Source organism: Ambystoma mexicanum, chromosome 11 (assembly GCF_040938575.1).
Source record: "Ambystoma mexicanum isolate Mex_15411 chromosome 11, UKY_AmexF1_1, whole genome shotgun sequence".
Lineage (NCBI taxonomy): Eukaryota > Metazoa > Chordata > Amphibia > Caudata > Ambystomatidae > Ambystoma > Ambystoma mexicanum.
Genome location: NC_090934.1, coordinates 1012463889 through 1012488326, shown reverse-complemented (window position 1 = coordinate 1012488326; position 24438 = coordinate 1012463889). Strand labels below are relative to the sequence as shown.

At 47.6% G+C, this 24438-nt stretch overlaps 1 protein-coding gene across 7 annotated transcripts in view; it reads left to right on the top strand.

Moving 5' to 3' along the window:
• The window catches only part of KIF23 (kinesin family member 23), a 518096-nt gene that overhangs the window by 254440 nt on the left and 239218 nt on the right, over nt 1–24438 (top strand). For all 7 annotated transcript variants that reach the window (XM_069624224.1, XM_069624222.1, XM_069624221.1 and 4 more), the window contains 2 exons: nt 11609–11688; nt 11967–12086. In XM_069624224.1, coding sequence (XP_069480325.1) covers nt 11609–11688; nt 11967–12086 — 200 coding nt within the window. The remainder of the gene's footprint in view (nt 1–11608; nt 11689–11966; nt 12087–24438) is intronic.

The following is a 24438-nucleotide window of genomic DNA, read 5'->3' as shown; positions in this document are numbered from 1 at the left end:
TGGTTACTACCAGTCGCCTGAAGTCCGCTGGGGTAGATTCTGTAGGCTCACTGTAGAGGAGGCAATCCTCCCAGTAGTCTATGCTTCCCTGGCTCTTGCCCTTCCAGCTGGGAAGCTGTTGTCTCAGACCTTCTAGAGATCAACACTTTGTCTGCCGAATTCTGCCCTTGAGGGTCCACCTTCTGCAAGCAAAGTCTGGAGCTCACGGTGGTTTCTAGGATCCAGATCTTCCCCCCATGGAATGACCTCCTCCAGTTCTGGTTCACCAGTAGCTGGGTTTTCAGAATTTGTTTCGTCCACCCACTCAGCCTCCGCTCTGGATGGGCGTCACTTGGGTGACCTGGGACTGTCCTTTGGGGGACGTCTTTGTTTTCAGAGAAGGTTTGGGGTTGAGACACTTTTTCTTACTAGAGACTCTGGATTTCTCCTTGGTCTTTCGACTTTCTTGAAGTCGAAGGTTGGCCTGCCTGCTGCTGGTTTGAGATGCTGGATTTCTCCTTGGTCTCAAACTGAGAGTCTCTCAAGGTACCTCTGTAGCCAATCTCGTCAGCTTGTGTTTCTTTTTGCTGTGAGGCCTGGGGGTAGGATACTGGAGACAACAGGAGCAGGACTTAAAAATACATTAGTACTCCAGTGGCTACTAGTAAGGTACATTGGGCTACTAATGTTGGAAATCTGCTTGCACTCCTGGTTAAGCAAACTGAAATTGCTGCCTACTGCCTAAAACCAATGTATGGTGATAAAATCACCCCATGGCCACAATCGGTTGCTTTAAAAGTGCCCCTGACCCACGAGTCATATACTAAATAAGGGTTGCAGTGAAAAGCCGAAAAGGTGATCAGAGGGCCTAAAAACCAAAAGGGGGGCACGTTTAGGTGGTCCCTAAAAACTGTCAAACTCCCCAAAACTGTATTCTGCCAGAAGTCTGGCATTAAAATGTGGCAACCTGGGACTGAAGTGTGGATCCCTCTTGTTGAACTTGGTGCCTGGGGGAAAATACTTTTAACAATCCCTATAATCGTGAATGGCATGGGTATTGTCTGCAGCCCCTCTGTCTTACCTGTTAGGACAGTTAGTCCTACCAAGACCTAATAAAAAACATATTTGAGGCAGTACATGAGCTCCACTCTTAATAAGGCTGTACTACCTGAGAATGTGGGTAGCAGGGACAGAGTTGCCAGGCTTATCTTAGGAGGGAGAGACGGCTGTAGCTTGGTAAAAAGAAATTGTAGCATACTTATGGTCCAAAGAAACACAAACGCTATGTATTGTAAAAATAAAGGGTTTATTTAAGTATACCAAGATAATTCTTGGGTAAGTAAGTACTATAACATCATCATAAAAAACAACTCCATACCCATGGTATGCAAACCATGGTATATCCTTATTTAGAGGAGCAAGAATAAAGTCAAGGTGAGTGAAACATAGGGTTATACATTCAGGATAGTAATATACTATTCTTGGAGTATAAGACCAGGTTATATATACTTTTAGAATACAATCAGTATTTTAACGGTAGTTGACCCTGTCAGTCATGCAGTGACACTGTTATGAAATCACATAATAGACCAACCCTGTTACAAGTATACTCCTTGCAACATTACTTTTTAGAACTCCGTTCAGAGCTAGTAAAACAACTCATACTTTCTGGAGGGGCCAGACACGATAAGTATGAATACTCTAACTATTTTAGAATGCACTAAGCAAATATAGGGTTCAGTTGCAGGAAAGTCAAAGTTCCAGCGGATATCTTCTTAAACAAGTAAGTATTCACTTTCAGAGTTAGTGTTCAGGGACTTGACGGAAGGCTCCCTCTGTGTTCCAGCATTAGGCCTGAGCAAGTGCTATGGGCAAACTCCTAACCACACGAATCACCCACTTGGCCTCACAGGATGCACACCAGACTTCGGGTAAGTATTAAGCCCACACACTATCTTAGGAGAAAAGAAGAGCATCTGGGTGGATGACTTCAGGATTCAGCAGCACAGGACCAAGTCCCTGGATTCTTGGTATGGAAACTGTATGGGAACTTGCAGCACCAGTCATCACAGGAGGGTTCCACTAAAGGTTTCTTCAAATTCACGCGGCTTTTTTTTTTACAGCAGCCAGATGAAGAAAGAATATCACTGGTCGGATTCGCTTCACACTCTCGGTCCTGCGCACTGGTGAGGGGACTTCAGGGATTCGAATTGTCTCTGAGAGGTTCAGCAGGAGTCCATCAAAGTTTCAGCTGGATTCGTACTTAGGAAAACCATGCACTGCACTCTTGCTTGAGGTCCCAGGATATTGGCATTTTGCATCCCAACAAGGCCACAGCACGTCGTGGGATGGTTCAAAATGCAGATCTTCTTGAGACTAGTGGATCTCACCAGCCTGTGGGTAGGAGTCGTTGGTTACGGGCCCCTAGGTCGATTGGAAAGAAGGGTTGCATTAGGCTTCGGTTACACAGAAGGCTCTCCGGTCGCTGGAAATCGCTACAGGCATCTTTTCTTCATCTTCCTCTTCGAATTCAGCTCCAGTGATATGATATGGCATTTATAATGCGCCTATGTACACGTGTTTCATGTGGTCATCTTGTCAGCAGCTTCCAGGATCAGAGTATTTCTCAGGAACTACAGCACAACTTCTGCAAACTCTCCCTGCGGTTTAGAGAAAGTGGCGGTCTGGCTGTCCAATCAAGTCCACCCGCCCACTCCCTCTGCTTCATCCGCGGTGCCGCTGCGCCGGGCCCAGGCGCCGGAGGAGGCCACAGACATCCAGCCGCCCTGACGTGATTAGAGAACCGGCCATTCCAGGCGTCCCCGTGCGCACTCCCCGTGCGGTGGCAGCCGCATCTCTGGACATCGGCCCGGTGACGGACGGGAGCGGGCCGTGGAGGCGAGTGCCCGCCCTCCCCTTAAGCGCTCCCACGCACCGCGCTTTGACAGGGGCCCACTCCCCCCCCCCCCCCCCCCCCCCGGACCTGAATACCCGAGCGGGGGGGACCAAACCCCCCCATTCCACGCTCTCATCGAGGACCTGGCCTTCTACCGCCCACAGAGGGCCCCATCAAACACAAGGGCCCAGCTGGAGGTGGCCCCAATCTCGGTACGGACCCGCTCCCCCAGAGCAAGTCACACTCCGGCCCAACGGTAACTGTTGCACTACGTAGCTACGCAGCACCAACCCCAAGGGACCACAAAGTCGCCCGTGCCTCCCAACAGCAGGGACCCCACACAGTAATTGAAGTGCCGCTCGCACCCTGGCCTCGTCTGCCCCTAGCCAATCTTAGAGGGTTGGGCCCCCACTCCTGGGGCGAGTGCCCTCCTCTGGCGAGGCCCCGGCTCACGACTTAAACAGGACACGGATAAGTGGCCCACCAACGGAGAACAGCGAAATACCTGGAGGTGCCCCCCCCCCCGCCGCCTCATCATTACGGGACTGCATTGAGACTCAGACCCCCTGGACAAGACATCAGACCCACTGAGTGAGACAGAGCGGAGTGGAGGGTAGAGCCCCTGGAACCAGGGCGTGTGCCTCCTCATAAGAATTCCCGCTACCAGAACCATCACCCCGGTGCCCGCCAATATTGTGAACACACCAGGCCCGAGGAGACGGCTTCCGAACCTGAGGCGTGCACCTCCGCGCCCGCGAGGGCTTCATGAACACTCAGAGTAAGCTTGCCAAGTACGCCTATACTCCGCTGTCATAGGCCCACGACTCCAGACCAACGATGTCAGTCGAGGCCTCCGAAACGGGGGCAGCCGCTACCAAAGGAGACATCGCCACCCTTCTGACTGAAATTCGGAACATGGGTGCCAACCTCGGCGGTAAAATGGACAAAATGACCCAGAGGATAGACATCGAGGAGAGACTAGAGGGAGTCGAGAACAATCAAGGCTCAATCGACATCCTAGAGGTCCAAATGGACCTAAGAATATGAAATATAGAGAAGAAAGAAGACGAGATCCGCCTAAAGATAGACGATTTAGAAGAGAGAGAGAAGGAATAACCTGCGGTTTTTTGGAATTCCGGAGAGAGAAGGGGAGACAGAAGAAGACCTCAAACAAACGATACATGATATTGTCAAAATCCTGACAGCGGATGAAGACATCGATGAACTCAAGATAGAAAGAATTCAGAGCTGGGGGGGCCCGAGATCGGTCCTCGCCAGATTCCACAGGTATCAGGACAGAACAAGGATACTAGCTAAAGCCAGATCTGGAGGCACCCTTACCCTGGGAGGGGCCCAGATTAGAATCTACCAGGACCTTTCATCACTGACACTACGTCGCCTCTGTGGTCCTCTCACAAGATGGCTAAAAGAACAAGGCACAAGATATAGATGGGGATATCCCTTCTCTCTCGCGTTCGAACACGGGAGCAGGAAGATCCTACTCCGCTCCGAGGAAGAGATCCGAGAATGCATCGCTGACCTCCTCGGACCGCCATCGGGTGAGGGAACCCAGAATACCCCTGCGCGCGACAGATCGGGATGGGAACTTCAGGGCCCGAGAAGGAAACGAGTAAAAGGATCCAGGAAGTTCAGGCAACCCAATGACACACCGGATAGCAACAAATGACACTGTAAACCCAAGCTCTACACTCCGGCGACCATTATTTCCACGATACCCGCAGGGGACCTACCTACATCCTGGATCACGGCACCCCTCTATCTCTGATTTCATCATGTGACAAGTGAACTGCCTGAATCGCAAACGAGAACTGCTGAGGGACGTAGACGCCGGAAACCGCATGTATCGCAATATATATTTGCCTAAAGCTTAAATTGTTGGTGTTCGACATATTACTGTTTGTTATATAATTTTTACGAGAGGGGGGGTGGGGGCTCAAAATGCTATGTTGATATTAGTTGACGGGGTCGTGCGGTTACGACCCCCGCTGGTGGTCCGACAGTAGACCGGCTGTTTACATCCAGTCCAACTCGGACGCCATCACAAACGGACAGGAACCCTCATTGAAGAACCAAAGAGCAACGCGAGAGAACAGAGGGCAAGGGGTATGATGTTCAATACCCTACAGGGATGGGGGGTGGGAGGGACACAGGGGATGGCAAACCCTCAGGTAAAGCCTCAGTCAAGGAGAGGCAGCTACGACATCACTTCCATCAAGGCAATTTCCTACAATGGGCAGCGTGACATTGCAAATGCTTGCTACGGACCTGTCAATGTCCCGCAGACATAACGAATCAAGTGACGGGCAGGGCATACTCAAAATAGGCACGCTGAATGTTAAGGGTCTCAACTCCCCCACCAAGAGATCATTGGTAACGAGAGAGTTCAAGAGAGCCAATCTAGACGTACTTTTCTTACAAGAAACCCGATACAGCAAGGGAGAAGAGAGGAAGGTTTTATATGCTAAACTGGGCTCTGAATACTGGGGCTCTGGCCCACTGGAGAAGGCGGGAGTCGGCATATTAATCAACAAAAAGATCCGATTTGAACTCACGAAATCATGGATGGATGTCAGTGGTCTAGTGGGCAGGATACAAGGCACTGTCGTCACCCTGGCGGCGATATATGCCCCCAACACAGGACAAGACAGATTCCTGCAGAGGATAATCCCGAAAGTCATGAGCGAAGCAGAAGGCGACGTAATACTCTGTGGTGACCTGAACACGTGGATGGATCCGGAGTAGGATAGACAATCTGGACGTACCTCTATGCCAACCCCCCGCCCCCCAGCGAGCACCAGACGCCCACCGGTTGCAGATATGATGGCTGCCTACAATCTTACCGATGCATGGAGACATACCAATCCTAACCGAGCTGGCTTCACTTTCTTCTCAGCGCCACATGCGACCTTTTCCAGAATAGACTATATATATCTCACTGCAGATCTCATCACAGCAATGACAGAAGCCATTATAACCCCTATCTCATGGTCAGACCATGATGTGGTCACGGTCACCCTTGATCAAATAGCCCTCCCTCGCAGATGCTCCAAATGGCGCTGTAACGAGACCCTTTTTAAGGACGCAATTTTTCGGGATCAACTAGAGCAGGACGTCACCCAATACTTTGAAATCAACAACACAGGGGAAACTTCTATGAACACAATTTGGGAGGCAGGCAAGGCGACCTGGAGAGGGCTTCTTATTAAAGAAGGAGCAGCCAAAAAAAGAGACAGTTGATAGAAAACAGGCTCTGTAAAGAGATTACCCAACTGGACCTCATGGCACAGTCAGCTCAACAGGATAGACTGCAAAAGATTAAAGAGGCCAATGATAAGAGGGAGGAACTACGACAACTGGAGGCGGATAACATTGCACACAAGCTTCAACATCTGAAGCAGAAACACTATGAACACGGAGATGAGGCGGGCGCCTTATTAGCTGCAAGACTGCGAGGTCAACGCCAAGAGCGGTGGGTGCCCACGATCCAAACAGAAGGGAGCTCCCGCGAACCACTTCCCCCCCCAGTGTCCCGGAAGCCTTCGCCGACTTTTACAAAGAGTTATATACCTCCCGCGCTGCCTCGCATCCAGAAGCGATAAGTGAATATATGGATAAAATTCCACTGCCCACTCTCCCATCTAATACTGCAGATACCTTAGAAGCCCCCATCACAGGAGAAGAAATTGAAGAGGCAATCAAAAGACTCCCAACGGGAAAAGCCCCTGGAAATGACGGGTGCACGGCAGGGTTCTATAAGACCTTCAAGGATGCCCTTCTCCCATTCATGGTTGACCTGTTCAACAACATCCTCCAATCTGGTGTGGCACCCGAATCCTTCTCCGAGGCATTGATAACTGTCATCCCTAAGGAGGGTAAGGACCCAAAATTGTGTGCTTCCTACCGCCCAATATCCCTCCTGAATATCGATGCCAAAATTATACGAGAGTCCTTACTGCAAGACTGGAGTCACACATGCCCGCAATAATCCACAATGGCCAGGTGGGTTTCATCCTAGGCAGACATGGAGCGGACTCCACCCGGAAAACCTTGCACCTAATCCATGAGGCACGAACATCATCGAACAAACCGGCGTTACTCTCAATTGATGCCGAGAAAGCGTTCGACAGAGTTGTGGCATTTCCTAGAGGCCACACTAAAGAAGATAGGCCTAGGCCCCACACTTCGTCGAGGGATCAAAGCAATCTACACAGCCCCAAGAGCCTCGGTCATGGTGAATGCCCAGTTCTCCCGCTGGTTTCCCCTCAGCAGGGGCACGAGAGAGGGATGCCCCCTCTCGGCAATACTTTTTGCACTGTCCCTGGAACCCCTAGCAGTAATGCTGCGGGCAGACCCTGCAGTACAAGGGATATGGGTGAACGGCAAAGAATATAAGTTAGCCTTGTATGCGGACGACATTCTGCTCCATGTGTCAAATCCAACATCTTCCATTCCGCGAGCGATCCAGCTGATAGAAGAATACGGCACACTCGCAGGATTCAAGATCTCCAAATCCACTCTCTTCCCACTTCACGATCCAACCCCGGAACATCAAATCGCCCTCGAGCACCTCGGGCTGATCATCGGGGGCCCAACGCTGAGATACTTGGGGATCAACTTAACGTGACACCTCGATGACCTTTACGAAGCCAACTTCCCTTCACTTCTCGAAGCCCTCAAGATTGATCTTAAAAAATGGAAACCACTGACGATCTCCTGGATGGGGCGCTTAAACGCAATTAAAATGGTGACTCTCCCACGGTTCCTATACCCCTTCCAGGTCTTACCCATTACAATCCCAAAGCACTTCTTCAGACAAGTCAGAAAGGCCATATTAGACTTCCTCTGGAATGGAAAGAAACCCAGAATCCCCTACGACGTCTTAATATTACCAAAGGACTTAAGAGGAGTGGGTCTGCCGGACACAGAACGCTATTATCAAGCTACACAGCTCAGAATTCTAATCCTACACCTACGAGAAAGGAAGGACCTCCAATGGGTCCAACTGGACAACGACGTTTTAGCCAACGTAACTCTGGCAGAATGGCTATGGGTACCCAGATCGAAACTTACGAGAAAGCTGCATGACCACCCAATACTGGGCACAATGTGGAGCATATGGAAGAAGGGGAGAGCGATGTTGGGAGTCACCACGTGGCCTTCACCCCTGAGCCATCTCTGGTCCCCCGGGATCAGAGAAGAAATCCCAGAACATGCTAGATACCAATCGTGGTTTGATGCTGGCCTTGAGAGAGTCGGCCAGCTGTGGAAAAAAGGGAAATTCATCTCAATAATGGATCTAGAAGCCCTCCAGATCCACCCAATACCAGTCTTCCTGTACCTGCAATTGAAGGGCGCCTTATCCAGGAAAGAATGGAAGGCCACCACACAGAGAACTAACGCCTTTTGAGATGATCCTAGACACAACTACCTCCTCCAAAAGCCTCATAGCGCGAATGTACAGAGCCTTAATTACCAAAGACGACGCACCAAACCACAGACTCAAAGCAAGATGGGAACGAGACTTCGCCAGAGAGTTCGACCAAAAAGCCTGGGGGAAAATTTGTGAGACGCCATCCAAAACATCAATCGCAGCCCAGTACAAATTGCACGCTATAAAACTGCTTCACAGATGGCAGTATGATCCATACAGACTGTCTAAGATGTTCCAGACCTCCAGTCCACGATGTTGGCGACAATGTGGTATGAATGCCGACTACTGGCACATGTGGTGGGCCTGCCCCAAAGTGCGCATTTACTGGCAGGAGTTCCTGGGATGGATCAAACAACTGGACGGCATAGAGAGGGAATTGACACCCCTCCTGATCCTCTTTGGCCTCGAGGAAGAAGACGACGACATGATCAGGGTAAAAGGTCTGATATCCACTCTGTTACTCGCGGCAAAAGCTGCTCTAGTGATAAAATGGAAAGCCCCACGCCTACCGGATAAGGACTGGATACAAATAGCCACAAACATCTACACAATGGAAAAAATAACTGTAATATTACATGACAAAGCCGCAAGACAAGAGGAAGCCTGGTGCGATTTCACCGCACAGTATATCCCACGCTCAACCATAGATGACTCTACACAGCAAGGATCCTAACGGTTAACTTGCGCCCCACTGGCGGAAAGCAGAACGACCCACGGCCTATAACCCTTGCCCGTCACAGTACGTATTGGAGATCTGTGCCCGAAGGACGGTTGAAGAGGAACGCCATGCAGCCTACGTCGATTCAAAGTAGCATTGCCTTGAAAGGAGGAGAAGACAATCGGGAGGGAGGAGGGGGGCAGGGCTTTCATTTTCTCTCCTCATTGGAATGATGAACGTTAATGTTGATAAATTTTGTTAGGATGGACTTGAACTCTGACGCGAGTTAACTCTGTGTGTAATATGTAACCATCTGTATGTTCAAATCCAATGTCAAAATTAATAAAACTTAAGTGTTAAAAAAAAACAAAAAAAACAAAGGGCCACAGAGTTTTGGACTCCTCCCTCACTTCCTGCCTTCTCAGACTCTCTGGAGCCTAGGCGTGGAATACAATGGATTCCCACGGAAGACAAAACTTCCACTGAGGTCATTCCTGCCTAGAATGGCAGGGGAAGACCTCAAACAAGCATACTTTACAATGGTGAAAAAGCAGGTGGCACTTCTGTGCATTACTGAGGCTGAATTAACAGTCTGCAAGTAATAAGACGTCACTATGGTAAATCCCCTGCCACCAGCCATTCAAGTAACCTTGCAATTTTAACAAAAAGGCTACAGGTAAGTAACCAAGGGGATACATTGTATCCCCCAGCACTCCACATATGCTTGTGGAGTGTGCTGGCTCACTATCAAACATGTAAAGGTGATGGAAATCCCACTTTACCCCTTTGGAATAGTAGTTCGGCGAGGGTCATGAACGAGAAATTAACAGGGAAGCCCAAAGGGGCAACCCAGCCTAAGCCCAAAAGTTATAGGAAACTATAACTCCAATGGTACATTATAGAGACATAAAAAGGACACCCATAGAGTAAAAGACTAGGTGAGAGGGGAAAAAGATTCCTCTTCACCTAGGAACAAGGGAAAATAATCGACAAATACAAGCAAAACGTTCTGGAGTTGACACGCGTCAAGAAGATTTATCACAAATCTGAAAATCCTACCTAACACTAACTATTTCTGAAAGCTGACATATTTTCTTTTTTTCTGAAGAGCCAAAATAGCGGCACCTGTCTTCTGTATTGGCATACCTTTTTGACGTGTCAGGCGCCATTGCTGCAGGCCTATCATGAGTTCTGAGCCTTTAATACATGTACATACTCATACACAGGTATTGGAATGGCTGATTTTAAAAAGACCAGTATCCATACTGGATCTTCAGGAAAGCTTAAGCTTTCCCTAACGTGTTTCTTGGGGGCACTGACCTGGTCCAAGTCAAGCTTTACTGTTGCAATGAACTACATCTATCCACACACTTCTAGATTATTAGCCCCAACCTGCTTATGTTTTCCATTTGCACGAAAGGCCTCACATAAAGCTGCAATCATCCTCATTCTCACTTCCATTTGCAAGGCCATTTTCTCAGAGAATATCCTATGGCACTGCACTCTGATTGGGCCGCTTCTCGGGACTTTGACCCCTTCAGAGAATGCCCCGTCTTACTGCACTTTATCCCCAAACCGCAGCAGAAGGGTCATCCATCCAGTATGTTTTCTGTGTAGGACAAAAAACAAAAGCTGCACAAATTCGACAAAGTGCCCTTATATTTTATAACCTGCTTAATACTAGAGACCAGTACCGGGATTCAAACCTCTGTTATCTTGCTCCCAAGAAAAAGTGGCTGACCCTGAGCTATTGTCCCGCAAGATCCTCACCCTAATAGAGCCACAAGCTCCTGATGTTCATAGAGCAGTCGCGTGGGCTGAATTGAATGGGCCACGAATTACTGAACGCGGTTCGTTGGATGTTTATGATCTACCCAGTTTGGTAAAGTCTTTTTTGAAGAGTGTATTCATTTGAGTCAGATTTTATTTGGTTGTCTGCCCTTATCCCTTCTTCAACAGATTTTAAATTGTAGCCATGTGGATATGTACTGGATGTAGTAGTAAATGGAGATCAACTTCCCTCTAGATGAACCTGCTCACCATAAACGTGTTCATTCCCAGGTTGTAGGCAAAGTGCCCCTCCATTAATAACGGGCCCCCATTTTCAAAATGTCCATATGCAGTGCAAATGTCTAGTACCATAGCAAGGAGACCAGTCTCCCCTCAAGTTGGCTAAAGTGCCAGTAAGGAGAAGCCAAATGTGACACACTTCAAAATATACATTGTATTTACTGGTTTGATTTGAAAAAATAGAAGTCGGTCATTGGTCCTTGGAAGGGGAAGTGCTAGGTTGGATGAAGAAGAAGGAAGGAGCTCTGCCTGACATTGTATCTGGTCTAAAAATTAAAGTTGAATGCAGAGAACTCAAGTTTATAACCCTTTTCTTTACCACTCGTCTTCAATTTGGCAGATTTCCTTGTTGTCCATTTGGTTATCTTTTACTGTGAGCGTTCCAGCTGCAAGGCTCATAATCTGCTTTGCTTGGATCTATCCTTGCAGATCTTTGTGCCTGTGATTCTTACTGTGTTTCACCTTAATTCTCACTTGCGTTATTTTCTGTTTCTCACAATGTCCCTAATCTGCGATAATCTGTTTCCATCTGACAGTTGTTTTATTTCTTCAGGTAACATCAATCAGTCGTTAATGACCCTGCGCACATGTTTAGAAGTTCTCCGTGAGAATCAGTTATATGGGACAATGAAGGTATGTGGTTTGTAGCTATTGATTAATGGTCTTATGAGGCTGTGAATTTAGGGTACTAAATTTCCTCATATCAAATTGAGGGGCTACGCCTAGATATTTGCCCATTGATGGCGAGTTAATTGATTGGGCCAATGTTTTTGTATTTGAGTGTTATGCTAGGAGAACTCCTATGGGTGAGGCCTATACTGCATATACAGTGGCTGTAAAGGAAACCTTTCACATTAGCTAGGATCTAGGCATTCTGTCTTCACTCTTCTGCATTCTCATTTGAATTCTAGATGGTTCCATACAGAGATTCGAAGTTGACCCATCTCTTCAAGAACTATTTTGATGGTGAAGGAAAAGTCCGCATGATTGTTTGTGTGAACCCCAAAGCAGATGATCACGAGGAGAGCTTGGTATGCATCTTCATAATATCCCTGCTGTTATCTGAATTGTAAATGGCAAAACTATTTAAGCAAATGAGTAAGCTTGGGGGAAAACGTATAAGGTCTTCAATCAAAGGAGGTCCCTAGACAGGGTAGCTTCTGAAAAACCGTCATCGCGCAACACCAAATAACAAAGGTTATCAAAGCAGTTTATATGCACAGACACATACAAAGAGAAATTTCACAATAGCCAACAATAGTAAAGGCTTACCAAAAAATGAGAAGTAGAATGATGGAACTTGTATAAAACCAAAAACAAATATGCTTTTATATATAAAATAATTTTGCACCCATCAATGAATCCTAGCATAACATATACAATGCATGGTTTTTTTGTGTTGCAAATCTGCAGATAGTTCCTAAAGTCAATTTGAGCTTACATATTTAAGATGGCTGCGTCCATCTGTCTGTCCACCCAAATGCAAGGGTTTCGGCTGTGAGGGCCTTCAGTGTCAAACTGGCCCAGCCTCCTTCAGGACACGGAAAGGTACTCGGCTGGGAGTCCCTCTAGTTAGTTGAGGTCCAATTTATGTGTTCCATAATCTAAAAAAATATGTACATTTTAAATGGGTGCTTGTCCTAGGCATTTATCCCTCAGAGTGAGCTCTGAGGGGTAAATGTGTGGTTACTTTGGTGGGTGTGGAACTAGCAGGCAGCTTGTGTGGGGGTCTGTGTGTTATGATGCTAGCAGATTGAGAGTTAAGTCAATTTGTTGAGAAAAGGGCTGAACTTTGGGCTCTTTGTAGTTCTGTTATTGAGTTCAAGCCTAGGAATGCCTCTGCTGTTGTGCTGAAGCAGAGGTCCTTTCACGTTCTTCAGTATTAGGCGATTCCCATAGTATTGGGTCCGTAATAGAAGCGCATCCTAGGAAATATTCCCACCTGTCAGGATGAGACACTCAACTAATTTCATTTTCTTAAACCCAGCCTGCATTAGGCTACTGCACCTTTGAGAGCTCATGCACAGCCACACCATTGTTACACACCAATGTTGCCGGTATTCCCTGCTCTTCCTTCGGTCCTTCTTCGGCAACCTCTCCTCCCTCCTTCTCTGCCTTTCCCCTGTTCTCCCCAGACGAGGTTTCTTGACAAGTCCGATCTATGACAGTCTTGTCAAAATAGGTTCAACCCTGTTCTTCCAAAACCATCAATGACCACATTGACACCCTGGCTCCTGCTTTGGCTGACTTCTGTAACCACTCCATTGCCACTGGAGTCTTCCCTTCCCCCCTGAAGCTCTCCCTTGTGCACCCTCTTAAACCCTCTGCCGACCCATCCTGCCCGGCTAACTATTGCCCAATCTCCATCACTCATTTCCTGGGCAAACTCCTGGAAAAGCTGGCCATCTCCCAGCTTAATCTTCACACAGAATCTTTTGGTTGTCTCCAGGACCATCAGTCTGGCTTCAGAGCTGCCAGAAGCACAAACTGCTCTCCTGAACATCCGTGAAGACCTGCGCTCCAACCTTGATCCTAACACCCCCAGTATCCTTATCTTACTTGATCTCTCTTCTGACTTTGACACGGTCAACCATGCCATCCTGCTCAACTGTCTCCGTGATAACCTGGGTATCACCGATGAGGCCCTGGCTTGGCTGGCTGACTTCCTTTCTGATCGACCCTCCCAGGTCCAACTTTGGTCCTTCCTCTCCTCTATCTCTACCTGTGGTGTTCTCCAGGGGTCTAACCTCTCTCTCCCTGGCTGTTCAATCAACACCTGGCACTTCTTGCCCACCGCATTGCCGCACTCTGCCCCAACTTTCAGTGCTAAGCAGAAGACACTCTGCTCGTTTTCAGGCTCCCTTCAGCCACCTCATCTCCTACTCTCATCTCTTGATGTGCCGTCAAGGATCTCTGCCTTAATGCCAGTAAGACTGAGATTCTCCTCATCAGCTCACCCCGCTCCCTCCTTTCCTGTCACTCTGGCCGGCCTCTTGTCCCTCTTCCTGCTCCCACCTGTGAGGCTAAAAACCTCAGGGTCCTCTTCGACTCCACACTCTCCTTCTCTCGACATCTGACGTCTCTAAGAAGTCACACTACCAGCTGCACCTCCTCAGAGGTATTCTTCCTTTCCTCTCAGAAGATCGCTGTCTCCAGAGCTCTGGTTCTCTCTATGCTGGACTACTGCAACAGCCTCTTTCTGAATATGCCTGCCACTACTCTCTGCCCTCATCCAGAACAGGACTGCCAGACTTGTCCTTGGCCTCAAGCCCAGGGATTGTATCTCTCCAGGATTTAAATCTCTGCACTGGCTCCCAGTGGCTGCGAGGATTAAGTTCAGAACCCTCTACATTGCCCACAAGGACTTTGGTGACCTGGGGCCTCAATACCTTCAACTCTCTCTTCCTAAATATCCTCCTTCTCAAGCCCTTCGCTCATCCGCCTCCATCTCCCTCAGGGTCAGTCGCTTCTCCAAGCAATGAGTTGGTGGTAGATCTTTCTTCAGCTGGGGCCTCCCTCTGAAACAGCCTCCCTGCATCTCTGAAAAATTAGAACCATCTCTGGTTCGGGAAGCACCTCAAGACCTTCCTCTTTGCTTCTGCTTTCTCTCCTCTTCTCCCCTGCTGAACTCCTGGCTGAAACTGCACTGGTCACCTGACTACCCTCTGTTCTCTGGTTCAGGTCCCCTGCCTGGCAGTTGCACACCTGCACATGCCCCCCCCCCCCCGCTACCCTTGCACTCTGGGGCTGTTTCTGTATCCTTACAGCCCCCTACCAGCACTTGACACCTGATGTCTGCACTCTTTGCACTGTTAGGGAAAATTCTCACAAGTGTGCCAATTCCCTCTACCTTAGAGGCCTCGAGCTCTTTTGCTAAACTTTGGGACTCTGAACCTTTTAATTTTGTTTTTCTGTGTTTATTTCTTTCAACAAACTCCATAGGCATAATCTTTTATTTGGTGTCGCACAGAACCCTCAGTGCAGTGACACAGGGAAGCCTTTTAGGCTCTCACAAGGTTTAAATACCTTCTCTGGTGATAAACTACTCTTTCCTAGCGAATGTAAGGTTAAATTGACTTTAATAGTCTTTAACTTCCTAGACCCAGCACACACTATCGTCCTATAGACTGCTCGAGGGGTTACCTAGTATCCCCTGTGTCTAGAAGCTCATGTAGCAGTCAATGCTACCCTTACCTATCGAAATAGCTGGTGGCGATGGTTTTACAAAAAACTACCATGATTTTTCCCGATCGCGAACACCGGTAGCTAAAAATTGCAGGAGTCATGTTTTTCAAGATGGCGCCTTAATCCCCATTGTTTAAATGGGTCCCGGTAGTCTTTTTTTCGCCATTTCTTTTTGGAATGATCCTTCTAGAGTTTTTTTCTGCGTGGCAAACCAGGTTTGGTCCCTTTGTTCTTATGCCTTTGGCGGGCTTCACGACTGAAGACCACCTCTGGCGCCTGAGTGTCTGGGGCGGGCACGAAGTGAGGGAGGTGCCTGAAACTCCCTGTGCTTAATCTCCTAGGTGACCCAAATGCAAATTACCCAAATGCACTCTGGCATGATTGGCTGGCTGACTGTCCGGCAAGGACAGCCACCCTGCTGGGTGAGTGACAGCTAGGCTGGAATGAAAGAGAGAACTGTTTAAAAGGCGAGTCTCTTAGGCAGAGTTGACCACTGGAACGAAAGAAGATGAGCTTGAAGAGGACGGCTGCTGCAACTCCTGGACCGTTGGTTTGCCCGGTGAAGCCCTGCTGCAGGTCTGAATTGCCAAGTTCACCTCGACAGAGAAGCCCCTTCAGACTTCCTTTGAGTTGGTGGGACCAATCAACACGTAAGCCACCTGGATACCATTCTCGGGGAAGGACACTAGAATGTCTGCTTGACTATAGCTACTCCGACCAAAGAGCTTCCATTTGCTTCCTTGTTTGACCAATCACCGTGCAAATGCAGGAGTCCTCCGACATCCTCCCCACGACTGAGGCCCAGGAACAGTGAGATCTGCAGGAACTGCCAGGAACCAACGTCTTCAGCTGTATCTTCTTCATATTAAGGTACTGTGCCAACCCAATTGAGAGAACTTGCCTCTTGCAGTGAAAGTTTGTGAAACTTTCCCAACTTGCTGGCCTAATCAGCTTGTGACCCAACATATGATTCTTTTTCGTACAAACTACTTCTGAGAACTTTGGCAAAGAATTTACCATTTACTACAAGAACTGCTCTTTCCTATCCAAGACACTAGCCCATTTACTTTGGCCTAGGCCTATTGAACTGAATCGAGTCCTCTAGTGAACTGAAACTATTTGCACTGCCTAAGAGTATTTGTGATCTATTTTATTAACTTGTGCCTTTTTACTCAGAAACATATTGGTTTGGTACTGAAGTGTGTTTGTGTATGATATTAAGTTGCCTCCTTCTAGTGAATGTTTTCTAAATGACTGTGTAATAAATTAAGTGTTTTACCAAGAAACCTTGAGTTTACGTGTCTACTTGAACTACTGTGATTGTAGGACCTATGTGTAACATACTTTACTGCTCACATTCCCTCTTGAGATAAGCCTTGCTGCTCAGCTCGCTACCACAAACTCTGTAGTACGGACTTATACCAAAGTTTGGTTTTGCTTACACCTGTAGGTGGTAGTCCCAGAGGGTACTGCATGCAATTCTGCCTAACATGCACTTGCCACCAGCTGGCCGCACTTCTTATTAATTGTTCTTATTTATTGTTTTATTTATTTACTGTTCATCCTATGTACTGCACTTTCCCCCCCTCCCCCGCGCGCTTTCCCCCTGCCCCCTCACACTTTCCCCCTCTGCCCTGCACTTGCGCGATCTGTCACCTGGCCTAGTAAGATCGTTGTCTGTCGTCCCTCTGTTCCCCTCCCTTTGCCTTGTCGTGCCTTGAAACACTTGTGTATAGTGCGTTATAAATACCATATCATATCAACCCCCTTATATAGTCTACAATTTCGCTTTCCGGTGCTTTATATGCCTGTTGGAGGATAATAATTTGTAATTATAATTAGTTACTTATGTGGCGCTTTAATCTAAAGCTCTTTACATATGACATATGTCCATGCATTACTATTACCCAATCAGAATTGGTACTCCTTTATCAACCTCAGAAGGATGAAAGGCTGAGTTGGCCTTGCTGGGATTTGAACCTTTGACCTGCAGATCAAACGCGGATTACAGCAACAAGTGTTTAACCCTTTGATGGGGTTGGTTCTGACGATCTTCCTCCTGGATTGCTCAAGAACTTTTAAGACCGCAACAGCTGCACGCCCCCGGATAAGAGGAGCAGAGACTGGCAGCATGAGCATCACTCTGATAATGGGGCAGCAGGCGAGAGACTGGGTGGACAGCTCTGCTCCAGGAAGGCCCCTCTTCATGCACAAGGGTAGCTTCAGCAGGAGCGATGGTCTTCGGCCACAAGTTGATGACCTGCTGAGTCCCAAGCTCCAACTCTGGACGGTGACCAATGCACTGGATAGACCTAATGCCAAGCAGGAAAGCACAAATGGTCTCCCTGGGTCACTTCAGACAGCATCTGGTGGCAAGCATCTTGTGCAGGGGTCCTGACTGGTTGGTCCTACCAGCCCAAGTCTTGGATCACTGTTTATGGTCTTCTTGGACCATCCTTGCAAGGGGGCAGGGCTTTGACAGCAGTTTGTTTTGGCAATGTTGTTTGCCCTCAGCATACTTCGGAGTTTTCAGCATGGTGCTGCCTTTCTTGGGATCTTGGCTCCAGTCAACTATCTGGGTAATCACTGCAGGGCTTTTCATTTTATCCCAAATTTAGGTTGGGGGCTGCCCCAGCCCACCAATGGTAATGAGCTGCAACATACAAACAGTCCAGTCCTGGTCAGTCTGTGGGCCCACATCTGCCCAGCAACAGACGTCCCAATCAATATTCCAGCCAGGGGGATAGGAGTCCCAGCCCCCATATCGAGTAGGGCTACACACACATCTCCACTTTGCCCATGAACTCCAAGCTGGATCCTACTGGAGATGCAGAGCTTTGCTGAGACTTGGATGGAGGGAATGCTTATTATCTTCAATTGTAATATTTGGGTCATCAGGGGGCTCCTTCTCTTTATAGAAGGCTTTGGCTCCAAATGACTATCTGAAGTATGGCTGCAGGACCCCCCCCCCCCCATGAGATCTGAGCGGGAGGGTAGTCCCAACCTGCCAGTGTTGAGGATCGGCACCATTCAGACAGACATGGGCTGTCAAGTCCTGCACAGCCTCTTGTCCCACATCTACGCAGCAACAGACTTCCTCTAGTTGGAATGTGGATTGGGACAAGACCGTCCCAACCCTCACATCGGTTAGGATGCAGACACTGCCACTTGGGCTAGGAAACCTGAGGTTTTGCTCAGGAAAGGGCTTACCGTATATGGCATTACCTGGCAAGGCAGGAAGAAAGCCAGAGAACATGATGGCCAAACGACAGGGCGGAAACCTCATGGCTTCTCCATGTTTGAGTATATTGGACTTAAAATGGCATTGTGGGGCAACAAAATGTGCCCTTGACTAAAGTGAAAAACGATGGTAAACCCACAGGAATCTCGAACAGGAGACCGCCCCCCCTGCAGTGGTAACCATATGGGCATGAGCAGTGCCCCCAAAATACACCGGTTGAGCCAGGGAAGTAAAGCAAATATACTTTTACTACCGCCAAAATTCAGTAAGTGGTTGAAGTCGTAGCAAAAAGCTGGGGCTTCCATCGATGTCATTGGAATGAAAAGTTGCAAAAAGAGAAATATTTATTAACGATGGTGATGTACTGCAGTTGGGGTGAATTATGGTGAACTGGATAGTGAGAGGTTTGCCTCAGGGTCGGACTATAGTTAGGAAATTTTCGCTCTTAGGCAATTTTTTCCTCCATATTCTATTGACCCCCAAACTTCTTGCTTTAGTTTTTACACCTTGTCCTGACTTTGTATTGTGAAGTGAAGCACTGGCCTTTTGTTCACTTGTTATGGGGAAACTGACCAGTCCTTCAGACTGTCAGTACTAGGATAACTTTTTACTTATTTGTTTTGGCTAACTTTTTAATATTGCACCGAGCATCTTTCAATGTAGTGCAATGGGGATACTTTTGTATCGCCCTAGACCTACACTCAAAGGATTTTTGGGTACTTTTATATGTGCCTATAGACAAGCTGGTGGCAGCAGTTACATTTTATCATTTTTAGTTGACTCTCACGTTTACCGTGATTGGCTACTAATTGTGACTAGTGTCCTAACATGGCCGTGCCACTGGGTTTTTTATTTGCTCTTTGGCCATTTGTTTGGCCTTCCTCCTGCATTCGCAGGTCAGGAATTTCCTTTTATGTTCCTGCAGTTGTCCATGAAAGCAGTGCTTTTTGCAGGCTACTGCATAGCATGTCTGTTGGGTCCTAGGACGTGGGTTAGGACTGTCGGGTCCCAATCCAAATACTGGTGCCAGTATGGCTGGGTGTTGTAAGAGTGCAGAAGTAGGCAACTGACCAAGAGGTGGTTTTGGGCTATAAACATGTATTGGCATTTGCAAAAACCTACCCCTATCTCTGTGGGTTTTCCCTGCCTCAAACTAAAAGTAAAGGAAAACAGAATGTCCTTCAACTGAAAGTTTCCCCATCCAGTGTCAAGAGCGTCTCCCTTACGCTACAACCAAAGAGTTCTAATAAACATAGTTGTCACACCAGGAGAATGACTCCTTTCCCCTGGTGAATGATGAAATTATTATTTTTTTTTTTAAAGGAGCAGATTACAAGTTTTTTTAAGAAGATTGTACCAACGGTTCCTTGAAAAGAAAAGTCTCTTAAACAAAAGGCATTTGCCAGGAATCACTCTCTTCCCCTGTAAGGTCCCAGCTCTTCATTCCTGCAGGAGTTGATAACCCCTACCAGACTCCCTAGGCTCGCTCACCAAACCACTGCTAGATACTGATTGTCGGGCGGCAAATCCGAGGGGAAAGGGAAAGTGGGTAAAATAACAAACAGGTCTCTGCTAGTCTCCCTCGCAATCTTAATCCCTTTCCGACGCACAATTGCTCATCAGGCCTAAAATGAAACACAAGTCATTAGTAATTTTGTCAAATAATATTCTTTCTAATAATCTAACATGAATCCCGTGAAGAGTTCCACCCTGGTACCTGTACCCTTTGCTGTATTGAATCCTTAAAAAGCTTTCTTTCTCATTTAGTCTCCTTATTGTCGGCTTATTTTGTCTTTGTACTCCGCTAACTATTTACACTGATAATGAGAAAACAAAATGTTTTACTAATACCTTAAAGTTTTGAAAGTCTTATCTTAACTAATGAGGTCTAAAACAACTCCTTCCCTCCTTCTGAATGACCCCTTATCCAGCACTGCATTTCCTGTGAATTACTGACTCCTTTTAAGTTTACGCGCTTGGTTGCGGCCTTCCGCGCTGTCTCAGACTGGAGGTTGATTAATCAAACAGTCGAAATTGACATGTTTGAAAACTAATGTCTTTTCCCTCAAAAGTAGAGAGTTCTGGGTATTCCCCACGCCACGCGCGCACACGTTGATGGGTCCTTTCCTCAAAAGGCCGGCTACTCCGATGCAATGCTTTTCGCTTGATTCGTAGGCGAACACAACGCTGGCTCGCTTGCGCGCATAGGATTAGTACCCGGTGCCAGTTCTTGCACACGCGCGTGCCTCAGTTAGGTTAATTCACGTGCAATATTAACTCAACTCTTAGATTTCCCTTTGATTGCTTAGTACTTGCAGTCAAGGGAAAAAACTACTTTTAAAGGCATGCTCGCAACTCTGAACTTTAAAACTATATTTACATGGTTCTTCAAGCATAAGAGTACCAGTCTCATCAGAATATACTTTGTTCACAACACTTATCTCATTCTTCCTCCTGTAAATTCCAGGTTCCCTGCTAGGTCCTTTGCTCACTCAGGAAACAACCTTTGCTTTTCTTGAGTTCATTCTGCGGCTTTTCTCAGGAGCTCAAACTGCTGTGACCTGCTCTGGATGTAAGCTGGGGAATATTTATATTGGTCTTTTATTAAGCGCCTTAGGCCAAAGCGCTGAACATAAAAACGAGAAACCGTACAATAAAAGTGAATGAGCAATTAGATCCAGGAAACGATCACTCAGGAATGAAGTAGATGAGATTTTAAAGAACCACAGAAGAGACAGTAAACAGAGATGCAGCAAAGAGAAAGTGGAAGAGCATTCCAGTAAAGGGGGGGGGCAAGAAGTTCAAAAGATCGAAAAGGAGTCTGAGCACAGGGAGGACGAGGAGCCAAAGGTCGGAACTGAGAAGAAAACCGAGAGAGCAAGAGGGAATGTAAAAGGATATTAGTGCAGCAAGGTAACTTGGGGCAAGGCCATAGAGAGACTTGAAAACCAGACACAATATCAAATGTAACTTGAGAATGAAAGGGCAGCCAGCAGAGTGTTGCAAGAGAAGAAGAAATAGTATCCCGATAAGTGAGAAGACACAGTATTGTATTATGTTATTTTACATAACTCTCTTTCCCCACTTGTGTGGCCTCAATGCGTTTTTTCCTTGGTTGAACGCCCTTGGTGACCGTAGTCCATGTCGTTGGAGAGTTCTAGGAGGGTTAGTTTAGGAGTTGCGTGTGTGACTGTTGCCGTTCTAGGACTTGGGTGGATGGCAAGGCTCGACTAAGCAGCCCGAGAGAGGCTAGATACACGGGTGGATGCTGTAGAGGGTTAGAGATAGATTGCTATTGTTGAGAGCGTTTATGTGGGTCAGCCATACCAAATGCCTTTCGGGTGGTGGTAGCTGCATGCTAGTAGTAGAGGTGTTGCACGTCAGGTGTTTGTCTGGACGGTTGTGTGCACTAGGTTGGATGTGCTTAGCCGTAGGCATATTCTATCATGCGTGGATGCTTGGCCATGCCTGCGGCCTGTGTCCACGCTAGTGGTGTGAGATATACGTATCGTTGATTCGAGAGTCCTGTATAGTGGGAGAGAGGCCTACAACTGATAATGCAATGGATTACAAGACTAAACAAGCTAGAGCCTACACTAAAAGTGCAATTTGAGCAGAGGGCTAAGTAGAGAGTCCTTGAGTAGAGAGTCCCTGATATCCCCCTGCAGTACGTTTCGTCATATAGTAAGCCAAGAGGCTGCGCCTAAATTGAGAATCTATGGTCGGCAGGCGGCCCTAGTTTTGAGATGCTGGGGGTCATCCTATAAAACGAACAGAGGGCTACCCCTTCGTGGAGGGGGGTCCTATGTATGAAAGGCTGTAAATTGCAGCCTATTGTATAGTAAGTATCCGTAATATAACGGTCATCGAGGACTTGTTAGACCTAGCTTGGGGGAATAGGGTTCTGGAGGGGGGTTGCTAGTGGTGGAGCTTCCCAGGGTGAGCGTTGTGGGATAACAGTGGCAGTGAATAGTTAATGATGTGCGTGTGCTAGCCAGGACCCTTATCTAATTGTTAATTGTCTCTCATGTGGGCTGGTGGGCAGGATTTCACGGTGAGTGTGAGTGTAGCCACAGCGAAGGCTGCTGGCTTAGCTCTGGTGTTTGTAGGGTTGGAATGTTGTTGGTGGGATGTTGATCAGGAAAGCCACAACGAAAGCTGCTGGCTTACCTGGAGTTCTAAATGGCAGGCAGTGTTAAGCTGAGCGTGGTGGTGTCAGGTGAAACCGCTGTGAGAGCTGCCGGCCCCTGAGTTATGATCGAAAGTGGAGGAGATTATAAGTGGAGTATTCGCGGGTTGCAGTGGCTTAGAGTATTGGGAAGAGCCAGGTTTTAAGGGCTCTCCTGAATTTCAGGTTTTCGATTTTGCGAATGTGTAGGGGGATGGAATTCCAGATGATTGGCGCTTGGACGGAGGAGGAGGAGCCGCCAAGCCTTATGGAGCTATGCAGTGGGATCACTATGCGAAATGCATTGCGAGATCTGAGGTTCCTGGACGGTTGGTAAGGGACAATTTTGTCTTGTAGGAATTCAGGTCCAGTGTTGTGGATTGCGCGATGGGTGATACACATGGCTTTGAAGGTGGTGCGTTGAGCAATAGGGAGCCAGTGGAGGACTCTAAGGGTAGGGCTGATGTGTTCTCTAGCAGGAAGGTTAATGAGCAGGCGTGCTGCTGCATTTTGGATTCTTTGAAGTTTCCGTAGTTGAGACGTGGGGGCTCCTAGGTGGAGGCAATTTGCATATTCAAGGCGGGAGAGGATGATGGAGTTGATGGCCGAGAAACGGTGGGGATAGGTGTGAGGTAGGGGAAAATCCTCCTGAGGATATGTAAATGAAAAACAGGTTTTGGATACGTTGGTGGTGGTTGGTGAGGGATAGATTCTAGTAGAATTTGCATCCCAGGTTTTTAACCACGTTTGAGGGTGCTGGTTCTTGTCCTAGTGATTCGGGCCAATGGATAGGTTGGGGTATGAGGTATGTTTTCTTGCAGAGTAGGATTTCGGTTTTCCCAGGGTTGAGGATGAGGTGGTTGGTAGTCATCCAGTGATCAATATCCGAGAGGCACGATGATGGGTCCGGGCAGCTGGATCCTTCGGAATTTGGGATTTTGAGGATGATCTGGGTATCATCTGCGTAGTTGTAACATGTAAGGTTGTACGAACGGATGATTGTGGAAATGGGTTTATGTAAAAATTGATGATTAGCAGTGACGTGGATGCTCCTTGGGGAACACCTTTGCTGACTGGACGTGATAAAGATGTGAATTGGTCGAGGTGCATGATTTGTGACCGGTTAGAGATTAAGGAAGAGATCCACAAAAGGGCTGTTTTTTTTTTATTCCTAGTGTTTGTAGTCCGTCTAATAGAATGATGTGATCAATGGTATCGAAAGCTGCGGACAGGTCGAGATGGATGAGAACCGCACAGCCGTCTACGTCAGCTGTTCTTTTTAGGTCATTCCAGATGGAGACTAGGGAGGCTTCTGTTCCCCTTAGTGGTCTGAAACCTGATTGGGCTGGGGCTAGGAGGTTATTGGATTCAGCAAATTGGCCAAGCTGTTTGTAAGCCACGCGATGAATCAGTTTGGCGATGAAACACGTATTGGAGATAGTTGGTAGTTTTGGGGAAGAAGTGAGTCAAGCGTCGGTTTTTTGAGAATGGGTTTGGTGCAGGATTTTTTTAGGGCTTTCGGGAAGGTTCCTTAGGTGAGTTGAGTGATTAAGGATTGCGTGAGCCACATTGCCTGCACAGGTGGCGCTTAGTATTTTCTTGAGCAATGTGGGTGGGCACTGGTCTTCCGGGGAGCCTGACGGCCGGCTGGCCGCTAACAGTGAGAGAAATTCTTGGTGTGTGATGGGAGAGAAAGTGTTGAAAGAAGTTTGAGATTGGGGTGGGGTTTGTGTGGGGCACTGTGGGCGGTGGTGATAGGATTTTCAATTTGGCGATGATGGTGTTGTCT